Source organism: Betta splendens, chromosome 2, assembly GCF_900634795.4.
Source record: "Betta splendens chromosome 2, fBetSpl5.4, whole genome shotgun sequence".
Lineage (NCBI taxonomy): Eukaryota > Metazoa > Chordata > Actinopteri > Anabantiformes > Osphronemidae > Betta > Betta splendens.
The window spans coordinates 9638773-9660307 of NC_040882.2; the positions used below are offsets into that span (position 1 = coordinate 9638773).

Genomic DNA, 21535 nt, shown 5'->3' on the forward strand with positions numbered 1-21535 from the left:
ACTGAACTCTACTGATGGATTTCCTTTTTAATCATCAGAGTCCTGTCTCGCTGAAATACGCTGCACATCCCTCCATACGGGCAAATGCTGCTTATAAAACAGTTATTAAATGCTCAGCAGAGTATAGTATAGTATAGTATAGTATAGTATAGTATAGTATAGTATAGTATAGTATAGTATAGTATAGTATATAAGTCAGCAGCTGAATGACCACATGTTCAATACTGTTGTGGAACGAAAAAATAGTCTTGTTGGGTAAGAACAAATGAAGGAATTGGTCTCGATCCCTACAGTATGTTTCATCATCAATGTGATGGTTTCAACTTGCATTCCCTCCCTCTCGTGTTTCATATTGCTTTATTTCCACTGCCACGCTAAAACACGTGAGCATTGGTAATAATACCTACCGTCTATTACGTGTTCAGGTTCTTGGTATTCCAAATAAAATCTGAAGTGTGTTTGTTCCCTTTGCACAGCTGCTTGTTTGGCGCAGATACAGCAGCGGGGCAGGCACATAGTGTCGCCATGAAATATTAGGAAGCGTCCGGTGCCAGGCATCTCTCTTCAAATCCAGGCTATTAAGCACACCTACACATTACCATGTGAAATGAAATATGTGTAGCGTTTCCCTCAATGAAACCTACACATGTAACTGTGGCTTCATTAGCAGTAAAAACCGATGTAATGCTCTCCTCTGCCGACAGGGGGCGACCTGTGTCCGTGAGCGCTGAGTCACACGCCAGCCTGGGTTGTTTACTTCTCCGCTACAGCAGTGGGGGATTCTGGGATATGTGCTGAGACGTAGGAGCTTCGATTTTGGAGTTACTATGCGCTAACACACACACACACACACACACACACACACTAAAGATCAGTGGCTGGCTCGCTGGCTGCTCACACTGTATGTCCTAATACAGTAACTGTATGCACCTGTGTCCACGTGGCCATGTGGGGGTGGGTGATGATGTGCAGTGTGCAGCATAGGACCCCCGCCCCCCACCACCACAGCAGACTCTCTGCAGTAAATGGCCTGTCATGCTTTCATGCAGCAGGAGTTACATAAGTCCCGCTGGATGTGCTGCTGCACTGCAACGAGCGGCAACTTGCAAGACAGTAAACAACTGACGTCACTGCTTCCGTGGCACGACGCAGGACGGAGGGAGAGGAGGAGGAGGAGGAGGAGGAGAAGGAGGGGGGTGTTTATAGAGCACTGGTGTAGGACTGAGTGAGATTTGGGCAGGGAGGCGCAGAGGGAAAGAGAGAAAATGGGGAAGACAGCTAAAATCCCCCTTGACATGGCTGATGATTAAGTGGAGCATCCGCCTCCTCGTTCAGGCTGAGCTGTGGGTGATGTGTGGATGCAGACAGTCATAAACACTTCCTGTCCCCCTGCTGCTCGCTGACACACTGTGTAATGTGTTTGCTAAAAGGCTTCCCATTGATTATTTGCACAGATAGTACAAGTTCTTTTAGAGAGCACTGATGAGGGGAATCCAGGTAACAGCCAATATTCACTTTCCTCTTCAGAGAACGCATGGGGAGATGGACCTTAAAGGGACAGTACACCCGTTTTTTTTCCCCATTTAGGCAGAAATAGTGCTACTGTGGAAACATACATTTCATATTTTCTCTTCTAAAAAAACTAATGGTTAATGCTTGCTTGTATAATATGCAAGCATAAAGCTTTATATGGTGCTTTACTGCAGCTAATAACTTTGCCGTGGTTTCATATCAGGCTCTGTAGTCCACCAGATCCTGTTCGGACCTAAATGCATCAACATGCAACTCACCTACAACATGTTTGGGTGAACGCACGGGTGTGTATTCAGCACAGTACGTACCGACACGTATGCAAGCTAATAAGTGTTTCCAGAGGTTGTTTTATAAACAGAGTTTAAAAAAAAAGAGGAGCACTTGCCAAAGCTGCTCCTGATGCGCCGCTGCCTCCAGGCAAGATTGAACTCCTCACCACATAATCTCACCCAAGCGTCAGCGGAGACGAGCACTGGGCGATCCTGCCAAATAACAGAACATCAAGTATTGCACTGGAAATTTCTTCTCAGCTCGTGCCAGACAGCGAGCGACCACCACAATTAGATCAGCCACGTGCTTTTATTTAAGCCGTTTGACAGCCGACTGTTGTTATCAAGTGAATTTCCCCGGTGCAGCAATCTCGCTTAGCTCCATCACGTGGCAGAATATTATCAGGGTGTGACTGATCACCCATCAAGGTTTCCTTGTGTAAACTAAATCCTGGCACATTGTACATTCTGCTCCTCTCTTATTGATAATTAGTGCAGCACTTCAGATAACTATTTAACGCCATGTTAGCATGTTAGCATGCGGTGCAATGCTAGAACAGTTATTCGACTGGTTGTTTCACATAAACCTGACGCTTCCTAACCTCCTGTCGGCGCATGTTAAACTGCAGCAGAGCCTTTTTCCATTTGCACTGCATCCACGTCTTTACTCGTCGTCGACACCTGAGCGAGGCGCTCAGTTCGTTGACGTCTACGAATCCGGCTTGAATGTGAATGAAACACCACTGGGCTGGATCAAACTGCGTCTTTATGAGGAAGTCTGTGAGCTGGAAAAGGAAAATCCAAACAGGAGTTCAACTATATTTCTTTTTTAATCAAGAGAGTTCAGTCCAAATACCTCTTTCAATATACAGAACATCCTTGCTTAGCTTTTGCTTAAAGTAAGATGTAATGAAGATTAAGGTAGAATACGTTATATATCTTTAATCAAAATCCATCCGTTTTGACCTGAATCTGCTGTGTTGACACAGAGGCACAGCTCAATGTCGCTCCTAGAGACAGAGTCCTAATGTTGATCCTTTGATCTCGTTCTCAAATAGAACCATACTCAGTCTCTGTGTTCTCATACAAAGCATTCATTTTGCCGAGCTCTTCTTCCACTGAGGCTGTTGTTGGTCCTGAGGTCTTCTAGACGTTTCTTTGAACCCTCTGACTGATACCTGCTCCCCCTGTGACCTTTGACCCGAACGCGCGCATCGCCTTACGCTTGCTCATCAGAAAGCTGAACGCGTTCATCAGCAGCAGTGGAGAAGGCGCAACAAGATGGCCGCCGCCTTGAGCAACTCATTGCGAAACACGGAAATGAGCGACTTTGCAATGGAACATGCGTCAAATGCTGATTGAGTCCAGGGAATGGTGTAAAATCAGGTGAAATAAGCTTTGAGTGTGAACTCACAGCAGTTTGTTGTGAGAGGTAATTTCCCCACTGCGGGACTATTAAAGGTTTTCTTATTCTTATTCTTATTCTTGTTTTTCCTGTTGACGACAGGTTGGACCGAGTCTCGGCCGCGTGGACAACAGTGAGCTTTCTGACCCCCCGACCCCCCCACCCCCTCCTCCCCACAGTCCTGGTTCTCGCCTGCGCTGCTGCTCGGCTCCGGGCTGCTCTGAGGAGCGCACTGTACTGCATGTAGGTCTCGTGAAGGATTTGGCGGGAAGGTCTCGCGTCCGGCATCTTTGCGTGCCGCCGCTCTGCATTAAGCCCCTCTGAATGTGTGTTCTCCTGCGACTCTGCCCCCTCTCTAAGCTTTAGCCGTGCGGCTGGCATGTTTGAGGGCCGGTTTACACGGCGGCAGCGCACGCAAGCACGCCCCTCGCCATCAGTGACTTCGGTCTGGTCGTCTGTGCTGCCGAACAAGATCCCCGCACTGGCTCACCTGGTCCCACCCACGTTCCCAGACTCCAGATGTGGGTGAAGTGTTCAGATGGGGCAGATGGGAAGCAGCCCTGATTAAACGCACTTCTGTCTGTTTGTGTCTCCTTTTGGTCACTTTTCACTTCTTTAGGATCACTCTGTGTGTATTTTGTAGGACCCTACTGACAAACAGTCTGTTTGTTCTGCTGGCTTTTTGACTTTTTGTTGTGTTTTGTGTATTTGTGCCCCTATCTCTCAGCATCATGGTCATTTGGCCGACCCTGTGTTTGTGTTTTCGGACCGCATTAAAGATATTAACTCACCATAACACACCATAATGCCACTTGTTTATTAGTTGTGTAGCATACGTATGCACTGTGTCTACTCCCCAACAACCTACATTGTACAAATCAAAATTGAATTAAATTGGACTTAGGACCTAGGAATTTAATTTAGCAGCATTTATAACCCAGACTCCTTGACATAAACACCTGAACAGACCCTGATCCTTTCTCACCCTCACTGTAAAACTCAGCAACCACTGGTGTTCTGTATTCACAGAAATACAAACCAGTTTTGAAATTGAATCTGATTTTGTTTTCAGCACAAATAAAGTCATTGTAATGACTTCAACATTCATGCAGATGTTGACAGTAACACAGCATTTTATTCTTCAATTCACTGTTAGACTCTACTGGTTTTACTCGGCTGTAAATGAACACAGAGGGGAGCAGTCACCTTAATCCCACTCATGCACACATTGTCTTGTACATGACGCTTTAGTTTCACCACTTTAAAATCCAATAATACAATACAATAAAAGCTTTCTTTATCAGGCATTTTTGGGGTTTTCATTTTGTAAGGTTGTGTGTAAACTTAACCTTGTGCTGTGGGAACATTCGGAATCTTTTGACTCAGACATTTTTTTTGGAAATAATAACTTTGTGTGTTTATGAGTGGCATACAAACACAGAAGCACGTCATTAGAGCGTTTTCTGCAAACATCATGGGGGCAATTTCCACTGATGCGACACACACGGTCTGCTTAACAAAGGCAGAGATGTGTGTGTTTCCACGCTGTGTCTGTGGCGTGCGTAAGCTGAGTGGACCTTTATCTTTGTTATGTCAACGTTAAAGCTGGGTTATTGGTCATAAAAGTCCTCGCGCCGGGACAGAGGGCTCAGACAGGCCGTGTGTGAGTGCGTGCGCTGCCCCGTGGCCCAGGTAACACAGGGACGTGTGCCCTCTTATAGATTAAGAGACTTACATAACTCCACATTCCAGTCGGCAGGTAAACAGGCGCCGGGCCTAAGGTCAAAAACAGTGAGGCTCCAGCTCGACTGCGGAGCCAGACGCCGGTGGCTGAAGCAGATCTCAGCCTCGGTGACCCACGGGCTTACCAACTCAAGCTGTCATTAAAATCTGCGTGGCTTAGAAAGCTCAGTAATCAGCGAACTGTAAACATCCATTTGCGTACTCACTTAATTGCCACTGCAGCACAGTCATAGGCTCCAGTGGATGTCGAGGAACACTGGAAGACTGTTTATGCACATGCAAACAGTTTCACTGCTGCTGAAAGAGCTGCAAGGACTGCTTGTTTATTAATATCTTAAAAAAATCTAAAAGTCAGAAAAGGAAGTAGAGTTTTGTTCTACTGTTGTCTTTTTAAAATATATTACAACCTCTACACTGTGTGCTTAACTGTACTTAAACCTCCAGCTAGCATGTGTGTTCTGTGTCTGCAGGAGAGGAAGGAAATCCAGCCCAAATCACCCTTAGAAATAGGTGAAATAGTTTTGTAGGAAGCTAAATGTCATGGACAGTTTCTCTTTTGTACGTTCTCACCATCATAAGGACACGTGCTACGTTAAACTAACAATTTATCACCAATATATATATAGAAACATACTGTATTGTTTGAGTTAACGTTTAAGCTAACGTGTCAATATACATGCAGTACTTTTATCTTTTTAGTGCTAGCAGCATAGCGCGGCTAACACATTACAGGACTGTGCATACAAAATGATGGTTAGATGGTTTAGCTTTAGCAATGTAATAAGCCTTAAATGCTTAGGGGAAAATCATAAATGTCAGGAAAACTGACATTTGAAAAATTTGACATGTACATTAAAAACAACAACAGTGAAACAGGAGTAAGCGTGAAAAATGTTGTTCGTCATATACTGTATAACCAACTCAGAAACCCAGAAACAAACATCATATTCTCCAGAAGCTAGAAGCTGATGCACATAATAAAGAGAACATGCTTATTTTGCACATGGGTTTATCAAAAAATATGTAAATGTAGCTCTAGGTGAACGGTTTTCTGCCCGTAGCCTGTGCTGGACGAGCGTTTTGTGGTTTTAGGTCAGCAGCCGCCTCCCTCCAAGTCAGGCTGGTTGTGCGCCCTCAATGTTAAACTGCCACGCTCCGCATTATCGGCTTAAGCTAATGCCTCATTAGCATCAGTGTCTCACTGACTCTGCCCTGAAACAGCAGCCTCCTCCACCGCCGGCTACCGGCGGCTGAGACGTGGCATCACACCGTACAGTATGCTGCAGTTCACAAACACTGGAGGGGTCAGTAAACGCACCACGAGCTCAGCGCACAGCCTTTATTACTACATCTGTCTAGAGCACTGGAGGATCCCAAGACTTGTGTAAACAGTGAGCGAACAGGCGGCGCTAAATCACATCACATCTGAAAACAATAGTACATTAGAGGAGCAGTTGGCGATAAACACACACAGATGCAGACATGTGTAAACCAACATGACTGCATGTGTACATCATCACTCCCTGTCTCAAGTTGTGTGTCTTTGGCTGTAGTGAGGAGTGGCCTGCTCATTCTCAGATGTCGTGTCACAGATTTGTGTAACACTTTAGAGTCTTTAGACCCAAACGTGACACACGTAGAAGCTATAGAAATGACTTCACAATGTAAAATGGAAAAGAAAGAACACAAACATATCCTGATGAATCTAGACTTGATAGAAACTAAAAACCTTTTGAACGCCGACATCGAAAACCTGCGGATACAAGCCAGCATCACCAACGGCCACGAGCCCGAGGCGGCACAGTAAATCACTGGAAACGCGGCCCCCTTTCCACATCTAAAGGCTGCGTCAGCTCTGTACATGCACGATGCTGTGAAGGTGACGAGGCAGCTGTCAGACGGTGGATTTGCATATTAGCGTTTAGCAGACGTTTCATTGGTCCGCAGCGCTGATGTGTGGGCACATGTTCCGGAGCCTCAGGACTGCACTGACGTTATGGTGTAGGATCCTCAGCTGTTTGTAGCCTGTTTTTCTATATAGGTTGTGTTTAATGTATGAATTAATAATGTGCATACTGTATCTTACAAACGCTGGAGCTGTCGTGTGTTTGCTCCATCCCCTGTTGAACTCAACCGGTGCAATTAATTCATCCCCCCAGAGCTGCTTCGCCTGCACGAAACTAAAATACATTCCAGCCTGAAAAAAGTTTCCCGGCATGATGTAATCGGGTAGAGGTCATGCAATGCACTGAACAGAGGCATGAGAGAAAAACACCCTGCACACCCGTCAGGTCACACACTAATAGTAAAGGGTCCCGAGATGCTGCTTGCAGAATCACCCCTACTGCAAATATCACATCAGAGACGTGGAACGTGCGCTGGCTTATATTTGGCTCCTTCGCGGCCGTGTTTTCCCCGAGTCTTCCCTCTTCAAAACATGTTTATGAGCTGCCGGAGAGCGTGTGCTGATAAGGCGGCATGTGGACCGGCAGGCTGGAGTCGTCCACTCCACTGCCAGCGTGGTAAACAACAGCAGGAGTGTTTGTGTGCAGTGGGCGGAACCCGGGCTCCGCATGCTGTCCAAACACGTGGAGCCCGGGACACACGGAGCTGCAGAGGCTCGAGCTTTCCGCTGGCTGGAAATATGCAGGCGCCGGCAGACAAAAACACCAGTTCTTTTGGTGCGTGTTCCAGACGAGAGCCGGGTTTCCTGTCAGCTGTTGAGCACGAGTGATTGTTGAACGCAGCGTTTGGGCTACGAGACAGGGGTCAAACATAGAAGGCGCAAGCTCGGCAGAATGCCGGCGGTACCACACGCGGTCCCCGAGGCCCGCAAGACAACTCTGCACATCCCAAAACCCAAACGTGGCATCGCAGCAGATGCACATGCAAATGTTTGATGTTTAGATAGAGCCGAGCCAGGAGTAAATGCCTCGCGGCAGTTTTGTGATGGCTGGTGAGTGTCTAAAAGGTTCAGAGAGAAGAGTTGTGTATCTCACCTTTCACAGATGCCTTCTGTAAAACCCAGTTCACTGTCACAGGGGCCTCGATGCTACGCTCGCAGCCCCACTGCAGCTACTGGGTGGATCGGCTTTAATGGAGCCATTTCCTGTTCACTCATCAGAGGTTTGCATATGTCGTCTCAGTCAAAACCCCCGAACAGCTGTTTGATGGATGTTTGCTCGTTCAAACATTTTTGTTGGCCTTTGGAATTATATATAACAACTTCATTGATTCTCAAACTTCTAGAGCCGACTCCAAATTTGAGTCACTCAGGACTCAATCTCCCACTGTGACAAATATGTGTCAATAATGAACATATTTATACGTTAAAAATGAGAAATAACAACATTGTAAAAGTGGAAAAAACGCCAATGGGTGTATTTGAACAAATAAAGGTGTTCACATCTCAGCTGGACTTGCATTTATACCTGTTACACAGCAGGAACTTAGGGGATTTCGGTATTGGATGTGATGCTTGGAACAGATGTAATGGTAAAACGGGGACTTCCAGCGTTGCGTTATAGCAGCTTTAAGGATAGTTGATTTAGCCTAAGGCTAATTGGCCAAGGTTGCAAATTAGCTCTAACGCTAATTGCAGCCACACTGAGGTACCGCACGCCTTCAGTATAAAGACTCAGCCGTTCCTTTGAATGACTTTTCCCTAGATGACGATACCATTAGCAACGTGGCCCTTCTATAATATATGTCACTATGTTATGTTGCGGCGTGGGCTCCGGAGAGCCGTGCGCCTCTTTAGTGAAGAGCCAGAGCTGGCTACTGTAAGTGGGTCACAGCTCCGCCCTGCTGCTGCGTGGCAGAGTTCAATGAGCCCGGCTGAAGCCCTCCTTAGGCTGATTCAGGGAGAAATAATGGGGCCAGCGACTCCCAATCCCCTCCAGAGCCGCAGCGCAGCGTGGCGCTAAGCTGGCAGGGAGGCCGGCCGCAGCGCGGAGGGGAGCGGGACAGCAGCTCCACGCACCAAGACCCTCTCACGCTGGTGGTGGACGGCGCACGCTGCTGTGGCGTACAGTACAGCGGGAGCATGGGGTTCAGAGTGACAGTTTAAACGGATTACTTACAAGGTTAGCTGCTTCCTGTGGATCAAGTCGCTGACATAAAGCGTGTGGCTTCTGTGTGTATTCGATACATTTCACACGTTCCGCGAACCCTCGATGAAAGGGTGCGTGGCCGCGATGCCTTCTTTCTGTCTCGCTCGTGTGTACAAGCACGTGATTCTAAATTCGGAGGTAATTGAGGACGTCCAGAATTAGACCAGATAGAAACTCGCACATACTGCAGCGTCATAAACGCGGCGTCCCATCCCACGGCCTTGTTTTTTCCGCGCGCGCCGCCGCCGTGGTTGGCCTTTGCGGCAGAAACGTGCTCGTACCGTCAAAGAAAAAGCCCGAGACGCAGCGGTTTAATTCACAGGGACAGTGGGAGCGGATAGGGCTGAGGAACACTGTGTCCCTGCTGGTGGCTTGGTGGTGGGTCTTATGTAAGGCCAGCCTGGCAGCGCAGCAAAGCCCCACCAGGCCATTCTTCTGACTGACGTGCACCAGCTCAAGGTGTGTCCTCGGGGACGCCTCGCGTTCCTGTGTAGGTGATGGAAATGTGGACAACTAGAAAGGCACGTAAAGGTTTTATGCCTTTTATTGCCCCAGCAAATTGGACAGTCTAATGACACTTTTGTGTTTCTTTTTGTGTTCGCTTGAACCTTACAGCCTAAAGTTCCTTGAGATGACTTTTGCTGTCAGCCGACACTGGGATAGGAACAGGTGAAATATACTGGGCAATTGATCATTCTGACCCCTCCACCTTCCTGCTCTAAATACAGTGTTTTGTGCTCAGGGAAAGTCATTGGCAGGGAATGAGCTTCCTGCTCTGGTTTCCATATAAAATAAACGTATTCCATGGGGAGTTTCTCTCCTATAGCGGAAAAGCAGGATATCCTCGTGTCTCGACACAGTCAGGAAGCTTTGACTTTGTGCCAAATTCACAAAGGAAATGTGGAGAGCCTGTTGGGAATTTGAATCCATAGGAGGTTAAAAATTAGGAGATTAAAGGAGCTGAAAACCATTTTTTTTTACAGACATAACGGAATCACATTGTTATTTTAACTCATTCTATTATTAGTATTACTGTGAAAAGCTGCAATGTTTTCTTTCTCATTCAGACTGCTGGTGGAAATACACAGAGACGACAAAGCCACGTCGCTTTAAATAAATTCATTTATTTTTGTAGGTTTCTATCCATAGCCAATACAGACAAAAGCAGTACCCAACTACCAGAATTTAGAAATCATTAGAATCGTCTCGTAAGCATCACAATAAACAGTATATTGAAATATGTACAATGGAAGACAAGGACACATTCAGATTGAGTCAGTCTAACATCAAACTAAAAGAATCTCTCCATGGGTTCAGAGAACAGGGGAAAGCGCTTGAGACACATCAAGAACAGGTTCCCAGCGACACAGTTGGCAGAGAGAGAAATGTACATGGAGCAAAACAAGGTAATCTTATCACGAGGAGCAAAAGAAAGTTACATTTGGTTCCACGGTTGTAAACTAGATTGTTTTCATCTCACTATTGCATATGCCATCAGGTAAAGTGTGTCAACAAGGCAATATAATAAACTATAATAAAATAGACAGTAATTTCCATGTAGTCACAGACTGAGGGAGAAAGTGTGCAATCCACTGTACAGCCCCAAAATAAACCCACCCCCTTTAAAAATCTGTAGCCAAAGTCTTTACACAGGAATATCATTGCAACGTAGTTCAAATCTAAGTACTCTATGTATTTTCAATAGATATTTTTTTAGTTAAACACTTTCTATGTACAAAATATACACAGTGAAGACTCTGAAGATAAATAGATACCACAACAGCATGGTACAGCTCATATTAATCAGATCGGTCTGAACCATTTCCCACATTGTGTCTGGGTGGCGTGGCCACCAGCTCAGTGATACATTCACGCATGGTTCAAAGTTTTACAATCCACCCTACACTACAGGGGGTATGAGCCAGCGGACAGCGGACAAGTGCCTGGCCGACATTTAGGAGGTTCAGCGCCCCGGGAAAGCAGCAAAATCTCAAACTGCTGTCTCGAACCATTAAGACTCCATTGTTGTTTATTTATGTTGGATTGCAATCTTGGCTATTAATACCCTTTATTTAACTTGGCATTACATAATTCTCTTTAGCCGGCTCTAATGCCGTTATATATTCTAGACAGCTGACTCCTGGTGAACCTCTGTGATGGTACCAGATGTGGCTATTGCCCCCCTCCCCCCAGCGCTTATCCAGCACTCATGGCCGCCCTCTCCCCCTGCTCATTGAACAGAACCCATCTGAACGGTGCCCCCGACCTCGACTATTCTTACTGGCTTCACCCCCCATCCCCTCTATTTTCACCTCAATCACGCAGTTGCGCTGTCAAACGATAAGATATCACAGCAGGGCGGCCCGCGTCAGGCTGAACGCTGGGCCGTGGGTTTGAAGTAGGAGTGTGTGAGGTTTTCAGGGTCAAGTGACTGAGGAACTGTGGGAGGTACAGTGCATTCAGATACCTGGTGATGATGGGTCTGAGCCGACTTATAAAGACATGCATAACTCTTAAAGACATTTAGAAATATATTCCTTTAAGTCCAGCGCTTTGATTGGACAAAAAAATAAACTAGGTTATAATAAATAAGAAATTTGCAATTAAGAAAATACTTTAATATCAATACGATAAGTCAGATCTGGAGCAGCCCCACTCTACTGTACATTTCTGAAACAATATATTCAAATGGTAAACTAGGCTTTTTCCACAAGAGAATAACAATATATAGACGTGGGTCCAAACAGATGTACTGTAATAGAATATTCATCTCTCATTTCAGATAAAGCAAGGACAGTATAGACATTAAGGCATTGGGTCAGTCTTTTCAGACATTCATCAAAAAAATAAATAAAACATCTAATCTACATGTATTTCTATCAGTGTACCTCGGTTTCTTTTGTGTCCTTTATCGGTGTCGTACCCGTTGGTCTCAGAAACACGCACACGCACACAAGCAGTAAACTACCCCCTAAGTAAATAAATAGAATCTGGGGCCCAGTAGGGTTTTGTTATTGTGTGTCTACCTTCGCTTCTGTGCTTCTGCCAAAAATTTGGGTCACAGGAGAAATGGCCTCTGAAAGCACAGGGAACTGAAGACACGCACGCACACACACACGTTCATATCCACTCACATACAGGACGCACATGCAAGCACACCTGTCCTGCTGTCGGCTAAATGGCGACCTGCTCATTTCCTAAGTGTGTGTGTGTCGCTGAGGAGGTCGCAGGCTTTTGCGTTCACGGACCCCAGTGGATGTTGGTTTCTGTGTTTAGCAGCAGGTCATTCAGTGACGCCAAGTCAGAGGAACAGAGGAGTCCCTTAGTCTGAAAGAGACGACAAGAAAAAGAAACAAGGTAGTTAGTATTAAAAAAAATTCAGTCATTTCTACATTCAATTCAAAGCACTCAACCAGTCAGGGAGAGATCGAAAACCCGGATGCGTTTGTTACTTAGCAACAGCGGCGGACGATGGACAGACGCACCGTGAACGTTCTAATACAGCTGTTGTACTGTTGCTGTTCCGGGGTTCATTGGATTAAAATACATACGCCAATGCTACTGGAATCAGGATTGGTTCAATCATTTAGTCACGTTACCCAGAATGCACTGAAATACCTAAAACAATGAGTGACTTTTTTTTGAAGGACACATTTTGTAAACAGGCTGTCATTTTAACATTCACTGCAAAAACATTTCCCTCAATTGCATGAGATGTGGATGAAGTCAGATTATCACACAACCGAATGTGAAGTCTGGGCTCCAAAGCCACCAGAGGAGGCGTGAGCTCTGAGAGGAGTCTCACTGTACGCCGTGAACTCACTCACGGCCTCAGATTAGCTTGCGCCGTTGTGCCTCATGACACAAGGACACGCTCCAGCATCAGCGTGAACAGCGGTAACGGCGAGTCCCCCGTTTCCTCTGAACACTCTGTCCCCGGCGACTGTGCGTCGCGCTGCGTCTGCACTGTGACGCCCAGTTGAGATGTCGCATGCCATTTCCAGCTCATAACGCACCAGCTGTTCGGCCGGGAAGCTCCGGGAGGACGGTTGGGGGAGGCTGATCGGCGGCGGGCGTAATTACATAATCTGGGATGTGGAGTGATCGGGGTGGGGGCTTCCTCCTGCGCCGCCGTGTTGCTATGGAAACGTGCAGAGCAGGAGGCAGATCAGCGCTGATGCATCTCTGACATTATTTATACAGAGGCAAACTGTGCGGGGAGAACTATGGGGGATTTCATAGGGTTCTCTCGTGATTAAAAGGCTGTGCGTGTGTTTGTGTGTGTGTAGGAGGGGGTGAGGGTTGCAGGACTGGGAGGGACGCTGGGTTAAGAGGAAGTTTCCAGGAAAAGCTGAAGTCCAGCTGTGAAGGGGCCCCACAACTTAATGCGTGTGTGGCAAAGGAGTGACGAACCCTAGAGGCACTGGGGGTACTGGTTTAACATAATGAACATATAGGATGGAGAGTGGATTAGGGATGTTAGGCCACTAAGGAAGATGAATCCCAGTCTTTATATAATCTATATAAAATATTAAATCAAGATGGTATACATTGGATGAATGATTTCCAGAGACCTTCTGTTGATTTCAGCATGATCTGAACTAATGCCCACACCTTGCATTACGTATTCCCCAGCTGCCGTCCGTGGAGTAGCCGCTGGCTCCGGCTCATCTGCCCCTGACCGTCTAATCTCACCAGCAGAGGCTGTAATCTCATCTGGAGCCATGGCTGGCTAAATGTGGCGAACGCTGGCCACGCGTTTATCTAGCAGCTAGCACTTCTGTCTGGAACATCCCGGCCTACTTTACCCCCCGTGCTATCACGCACGCACACGCACGCACACACACACACACACACACACACACACACACACACACACACACACACACACACACACACACACACACACACACACACACACACACACACACACACACACACACACACACACACACACACACACACACACACACACACACACACACACACACACACACACACACGTTGGCTGGAAACTCTGACACAGGAGCCGTGGTGTTACGTGCGCATGTTTGTTCTCCACGTATCAAGTAACGCGGCGCGTCTGGATTTCCTGCTCGGGCTGTTTACTTTGCCGTGTGATGTTTGAAAGCTTCTGGTTTAAACGCAGGTCTGACGCGGATGTAAATAAACTGTTAAACACTCGCTAATCTGCTGCGCAACAATGGACTGCACCGTCGGGCTGATGGATGACATCAGGCGTCGCCTTTAGGCGTAAATCCACAAATGCCAGAGTTAAGCAGAATTATTGAGCTACGACAGCTCCAGACAGTGATGTTGGCTGAAATCAACCAGCTTTCATATAGAAATGTCTTACAGAGCAGCTCTGAATGAATTGAATATGCTGATAATTAAAACCCTAAAATTTCCTAAATAAATAAACAAAAATAAAACTTTTGATGTCACTGAATTGTTTTTTTAGGTTTTGTACACAGTAATATACCTACTTTATCAGATACAGTGCTTGTTGTTTTTTTAATCAATATCACAATATACTACACATTCTAAATAGATAAGTTATGTTGTGTTTCAGCTCTAATTGAAAGAGAAATTGTTAAAGTGTTAAAGAGAAAGAAGAGAAGTGATGTAACACGATCGCATCTGAGTGAGTGTTTGAAACAGATCTGCTCCCGACTCCTCTGCATTCAAACACACCTTGTTATGGCAGCCGTGCCCACTGAGCATGCTCAGATCGAGTTATGGATGCATGGCTGTGCAGCGAGACCTCTTTCGCCCTGATGAACACAAGCATCACATGAGATTTGGGTAACATCGATGTACAGTATGTAACGTGTGGGTTTGGATGCATGCCCCCCCCCCCAAACACACACGCATCATCTGACTCTGCTGCAGCAACAACATTAGGAGGAAGCGGCGTTTCAGTACATCCACACGCATCACAACGCTTCTGATCTGGCTGACACAAAATGACACACACTCAGTGTGGACGGTCATGCTTCCTGCAGCCTGTGAGCGTGACAGATGGCGGCGCTTCCATTCAGTGTGTCTCCGAATGAGTGGATGATGGGGAGACATATTGTACTGTACGTGCTAGTATGAGCGCAGGACGGGAAATCTGTGTAACGAGAGTCTTCGCACGTGTGTTAAGATGGAGCAGGGTGGCAGGTGTTTAAACCCTGTTGTATCCAGCCCCCCCCACCCACACACACACACACACACACACACTCTCACACGTTTGCCCTCTGGAGAGTGGCCATCTGCCACTAGCACTCACAGTGTCACAGTAGGACCCGTGTGGTCTCAGACCCCCCCTCTGCTTTACAGCAAACGGGTACAATAGTCCATCTGTAGTATGAATCATCCAGACTGCTAGTCAAGCGTCTTGAATTGTCACCGAGGAAGCAGGAGCCGTCAGATAAAAAGGTATTAGTCAGATGAGGAGGTGGAAACAGAGACGGCTGAGTTGGCTAATCTAGGGCGGGTACAGAACATCCACCTGGCTGAGCTGTGGCTAGCCAGAGCTGGGGGAGAGAGAGAGAGAGAGAGCGAGGGCGAGCGAGACGGCGGCTGGGTTAGAGGTAAACTCCACCTCCACATCACACGTGCTGAACAAAAACAAGAGGTAAACAAACACCTGACCTGCGTGTCAGGCTTTGGAAACAAACAAACAAATAAACAAACAAAACTAGCACAGCTGTTTAAAGTTAAGAGGGGGGGGGGGGGTTAACTAGGGGCAGTCACGTTTCACACCGAGGGGCCGTCACGTGGCTACTGGGGGCAAACGCTGCCTTCCACTGGCCGCCGTCTGCACTTTGATCCTCACAAACAGCCGCGTCTTCCTCCAGAACCCGGGCCAGGAGCCACTGGACCCCAGCGGCAGCACACGGGCCGAGGCGTCAGGGCGTTCGGCTCTCGGGGTCAGAGCGACACGTGGTCCGAGCGACCCAGCGTGACGCGTGGGTAAACACGAAATCAAAGGCCTCCGCCGGCCCGATGCCAGAAACCCCCCCCCCCCCCCCCCCCACCCCCCCCCCCCCCCCCTTTTGCCGCACTTCGACCTCCTTCACCCTGCTGTGGTAAACAAGCCACTGAGTCTGCGCTGCCAGAGTGCACCTACTTTGAAGAGGGGCCTCCACAGCAGCCTTAAAGCGCTCGCCCGGGACCCTCTCTCTCCTCCTGCCAACATGCAGGCCTGCACCCCCTCCTCCACCCCCTCCTCCCCCCACCCGTCCCTTTGTCTTTCTTCAGCTAAGTAAACAGCCTAATGAGGCAGAAGGGCAGCAGAGTGCACGTGCCACCCTCTTCTATTATGCACAAATTCGCTCGCTCGCCCACAAACAGTGTGGAAAACAGCGCGGGAGCTCCCGCCTTCCCTCCACACGTCTGTGCCAGGACGCCGGGGATGCAGGCAGCGCCACTGGAAAACGAAAACGGACCCCGGGAGGAATAAAAAGAACCAAACAAACAGCAGACTCCTGCATGTGCACGCGCAGAGCGTGTGTGTGCCTGACTCCGACACCCCCCGCCCCCTTTTGTTGTGCTGGGCTACGTTCAACGAGCTTTATTAGCGCAATAAAAATATTTGAACTTCATCAAAACACGAGCGAGGAACACGTGCGGGACCGACAGGCGAGCACATGTTTACGTATTGGTGAAAACGAAACCCGTGAACGGACGAGGACACACACACACACACACACACACACACACACACACACACACACACACACACACACACACACACACACACACACACACACACACACACACACACACACACACACACACACACACACACAGCCTTGTGGTGGAATAAAAAGAAACTTTCTATTCAACAGACCCGGAGCCGGGGACAAAAACAGGCCCCTCTCACTGCTACGTTTCAATGCCGCTCTGCCAGGAATGTGGACCATGACATCCAGTTACCTGTTGGCTGCATAGCAACTCGCCCACTTTGTTGTTTTCCCTCGCTGCCTACAAGGACACAAACACACATCCACTTGTACTGGGCCTCACATGTCATCCCCCCGCCGCCCCCTCCGTCCCACATGCTCACACCCCAGTACGTGCTCACAAACACGAAAGCTCGCCGCGTCAGACGAACCCTGGGGACGGACGGGGTCCAACTGGGCTTTAACGTCAACAGCCCGTCGTCCCCGTGCGCTTGTTGACGCCGTCTTCCGTCCCACACTGCAGCTTTTTTGTTTTTGGTCGCGGGATATTCTGGGACACGGTATTGATCATGGGATGGTGGGACGGACAGGGCTCTACGGAGGTCGCGTCGATGCACACACACATCCTGATGCCTGATCAACTGGAAAAACAGGCACCAGAAATGGCCACGTCGCAGCAGGGAACCATGGGAACAGATCTCCACTCCAGCGTTCTGTCCAGAAACCCTCATTCATGATAAGCGGAGGAGGAATTCTGAAAGCTGCTGGTGTATTTTAGTGTTTGCCGCCTGCAGCAGCAGGGGAGGCCGCCTCTTGCTCTGTCACGGTGCTTGTTTACTTCAGAGCTCTCGGCCCGGTCACGTTCCGCAGCAGCCTCTCGGTGCGTTCACATGTCACCAGAAACGCTGGGATTTCCGCACACGAGCGGCGCCAAGAAGCAGCGCGGGCATTTTTGAACGGGGACTTTTTTGGACGTTTGTCCCCGGCGCTGTTTGTGGAGTTCGGTGCCAAGTGAAGCGCGGACACAAAAAGGGCTGATCTGTAAACACTGGGACGTAAGAGCAGGAGCCCTGGAATGCAGCTCCAGCACCACCCACTCAGAGCCCGTTAGCATTTGAATTTAGAGGAAACGCATGCTTGTTTATTGAAAGCCACCTTTCACTTTCCTTTTAAATGTCGCTCTAACTCACCTTTGGCCGTGGTTGCAGCCTCCTTGAATCCCAAACAGACGTACGGCCTGCTGTGTAATCCATTGATGCCCCCTTTGCAGCTGGTGGCAGCTTTGAAGCCAACCAGCTCCTCGCACTTCTCCACATCTCTGTTGTCCAGCAGGTTCAAGGCGAGGTAGTTCAGTCTGTTGGGGAAGCCTCCGGCGGCGGCGTGCCGGCTCACGGGGCTGCCGCACTCCTCGTCCGAGCCCTCGCTGCTCCGGGACGAGATGTTCTCCACCGAGCTGTGCCTCTTCAGCGCGTCGCTGCGGGCGAACGACGGCAGCACCGGCGTCACGGTGGCCGTGGAGGAGAAGGTCTCGGAGCTGTGGCGCCGGCGTCCTTGCAGGTTGGCCCGGATGACCTTGGCGGAGCAGTCGGGGTCCACCATGGAGGAGGGGGCGCCCCCCAGCAGGAAGACCCCAATGGTTTGTGGGACTCCCTGCTCCAGGGAGAGTCTCCGCTCCCTGCTGCTCTGACTGATAACACAGAATAGTTTCATTTTAACACTGGAGTCACAGAAATCACATTAAAATATGAACTTTTACTTTTAGTAATGAATATTATTGGGTTGTATGTATATATTAGTAAAACCGCCCCCTCCGGCCACACACTTACCTCGCAGTGCTCTGAGGAACCAGCTGTGGAGGCGAGCTGGTCATCCCGAACGTCATCTCACTGTAGTCGTTTTTGTCCTCGAGGCCCTCGGCGCCTTTCGCACCGCTCAGATGGTACACGTCCTCCTCGGCGCCGGGGCACATGGACAACTCCGGAAGCGTATCCAGGCGCTCAGCGGGAGCGCCAGCCTTCCTGGGCGAGTGCGAGCCGAGCTCCAGGTTCATGTAGTCCGTCAGCGAGGGTTTCCCCGGCCCCCCACTGCTGGAGCTGAGGGAGGAGGCCTGGCTCTCTGTGGAGACGGTGGAGGGTGGGGAGAACCTGGCGCCGCCGAAGTCGATGTTGATGTACTCCCCGGGGCTGCGGGGCTCCCCGGGGAGGGGGTGCTCGTTCATGCTGGGCAGGGTCCTCAGGGTGTCGAGGGACAGCCGGTTGGGCCGGCCCAGCCTCCCCCTGTAGGACAGGTTCTCTGTCCGGCTGTGCCTGACCGGGGACAGCAGCGAGGCGCTCTGGCCTGTGCTGTGCTGCATCACCGAGTAATAGTCCGACTCCCCTGCCCTCTGCCTCAAACTCTGAGGACTCATCAACACATACTGGCTGTTATCATCACTCCTGGACGCCTGCAGTTTGGCAGGTAGTGTGAGGGAGCCCGTCTGGTACGCCGACCTCACTAATGCGGGTTCAGCCATCACCGGGTTGTAGTCAGGGGGGGTCTGGAGCAGAGGTGGGTTCCCGGGCGACATGTTCATGTATTCGCCCTGTCGGTCTGGGCTGTCCATGGAGGACTTGGAGCCACACCACATTCTCATGTAGCCGCTGTCCTCCAGGGAGCTGCTACAGGGCGAGTTGGTTTTGTAGCCGCTGCTGGCAGTGGCCTGAGGATGCACCCTCGGGTTGACGATCTGCTTCGGCGCCGACACACACATGGGGCTCATGGGCACGTAGTTGTCCACCTTGCCGGACTGGGGCGCTACACCCGGCGTCATTGGCATGTAGCCATCATCGCCCAGGTTACTACTGGAGCTCCTGGATGAGCCGATTTCTACGTCTCCGTAATCCTCGGGGTAGCACACTTTGGGCGAGGCCGAGTGGGAGCTCTGCCCGTGGGCCATCCTCATGAGGGTGTATTCGTCCAGCGAGGCCGAGGACAGCGGGGCCACCACCCTCTGCTGCCGCGGCGTGGTGAGGGAGTGCGTTCGCTTCCTGTAGGCCTTGTCAAACAGACCCTCAAGGCCGGACCTGCTGCCGCTGGCCCCGTCCATTATCATGTAGCCACAGGGGTCCCCGGTGTCGCGGGATGGAGGCGTGCTGGACAGGGAGTCGGGCGTGTCGCTGCGGGTCAGGGCGAGGAATTTGGGCTCCCCGGGGCTGGAGCCGTAGTCGTCGCACAGCATGAAGCCGGTGTCGCTGAGGGAGCCCGAGATGGAGGCGCTGCAGCTGAAGGGGCGCCTGGCTTTGTCCGGGGTGGAGATTCCAGCTCCCCCTCTGGGAGACATGCTGATGGGGCTGGAGGCAGGCGGGGGGGAGTTGGACACCGGCATCGAGTGGCTGTGATGGAGGTTGGAGGAGGCCTCCAACATCCTGCAGGTGCGGCCACTGCTCAGAGTGTGCGACCTGCTCCGGTGGTTCCCAGAGCCCGGACTCGTGGGGCTGCCGCTCACCGATGCGGACATGGAGACGGGCTGGGCGACGTTCCCGTCTCCCTCGCTGGCCGTCCTTATCCGGCAGGACGTGAACTTTCGCCCCGGAGACGTGGCGGCCGCGCTGTCCGTTCTGGACCTCCTCACCAGGCCAGTCTGGCTGGGAGGGAGGTTGTTGAGGTTGCGCCTCGTGGGCACGGAGATGGGGTTGGTGCTGGCTGACTGGCTTTTGCTCCGCGGCCGGAACTCCGACAGCTCCTTCATGGCCTTCATGGCCTCCAGGATGGTCTCGTGGATGTTCTGGGCCACCACCGAGTCCTCCGCCTGCATCCAGAACTCCCCGGGCCCGGTGACGGCCGACCGGCCCACCTCTATGAAGAAGAAGTTGTCCGAGTGGCCGCATCGGCGGATGTTCATGAGCTGTAGGCTGACGGCGGCCGCTTCCGAGTTGAGTTTGACAAAGCTGATGGTCCGGCTGGACAAGCACAGCCGGTACACCCCAACCAGGTTCTTGGTCTGACCCAAGCCTTTGGACTTCAGGTTCACCTGCCACACCTCCTTGTACGCAGCGGACGCGGGGGAGACGAGTCCGTAGCTGGCCTCCTCGAAGCCCACCAGGGAGGAGGTGGACGCGGGGCTGTCGTACGCCTTCCCCTCGGCGATGAGGTCCGTCAGAACCGCGTACCAGCTCTCCTGCTCCTGCTCGTTGTCCGCGGCCACGGCGAAGTACTCGTCCTTGGTGTAGAGGGCGATGAGGTGCTTGTGTTTGGCGTCGGCCCGCTTGTTTACGCACAAGCACGAGTCCAAAGTTATGACCCGCTTGGCGGCGGATTTGTTCCGCCACTTCTTCTCGCTCTCGTAGTACTCCAGGCGGGCCGGGCTCCGGTCGCCCTGCTCCCGCAGCACGAAGAAGCGCCGGTGGCCGTGTTTCTGCTTCCGCAGGTACCCGCACTTCTTCACGCCGCTCGTCCCGTTAGATAACAGGTGTCCCCCGGGCGCGGGAGGACTCGCCATTTCTCCCCGCTTTCAAGTCCCAGACGGGCAGAGTCCCGTTTGTACAAATAATAAAAAAAGAAAAGACGCCAGCAAAAACACCGGGGGAGCGCGCAGAGCAGCCCGTTTTATCTGCGCCCCATTGCAGGCGGCGGTAGAAGCAACAGCGCGGTCGGATCAGAGCCGAGACTGATCTGATCCCGGAGAAAAACAACATGTGACGCTGCTGCTCTAAAAACAGAATAAAACACAGAGTCACGGGGGGGCGGGGCGAGCTGCAGGGGCTGTGCCGGTCCATCACGCTGCGCTGACGCCGCCCATTGGCTCGTTCCGCGCTTCTCCCC

At 50.4% G+C, this 21535-nt stretch overlaps 1 protein-coding gene across 1 annotated transcript; it reads right to left on the reverse strand.

Annotated features, from left to right (window-relative positions):
* Positions 1 to 10166: 10166 nt before the first annotated feature.
* On the reverse strand, positions 10167 to 21427 carry LOC114846348 (insulin receptor substrate 2-like). The gene is made up of 3 exons (XM_029135252.3): positions 18562 to 21427; positions 17926 to 18422; positions 10167 to 12389 (listed from the first exon to the last, which is right to left on the reverse strand). Exons 1-3 carry the CDS (start codon positions 21210 to 21212, stop codon positions 12385 to 12387), a joined length of 3153 nt encoding a protein of 1050 aa, XP_028991085.1. The 5' UTR covers positions 21213 to 21427; the 3' UTR covers positions 10167 to 12384.
* Between the last annotated feature and the right edge of the window lie 108 nt (positions 21428 to 21535).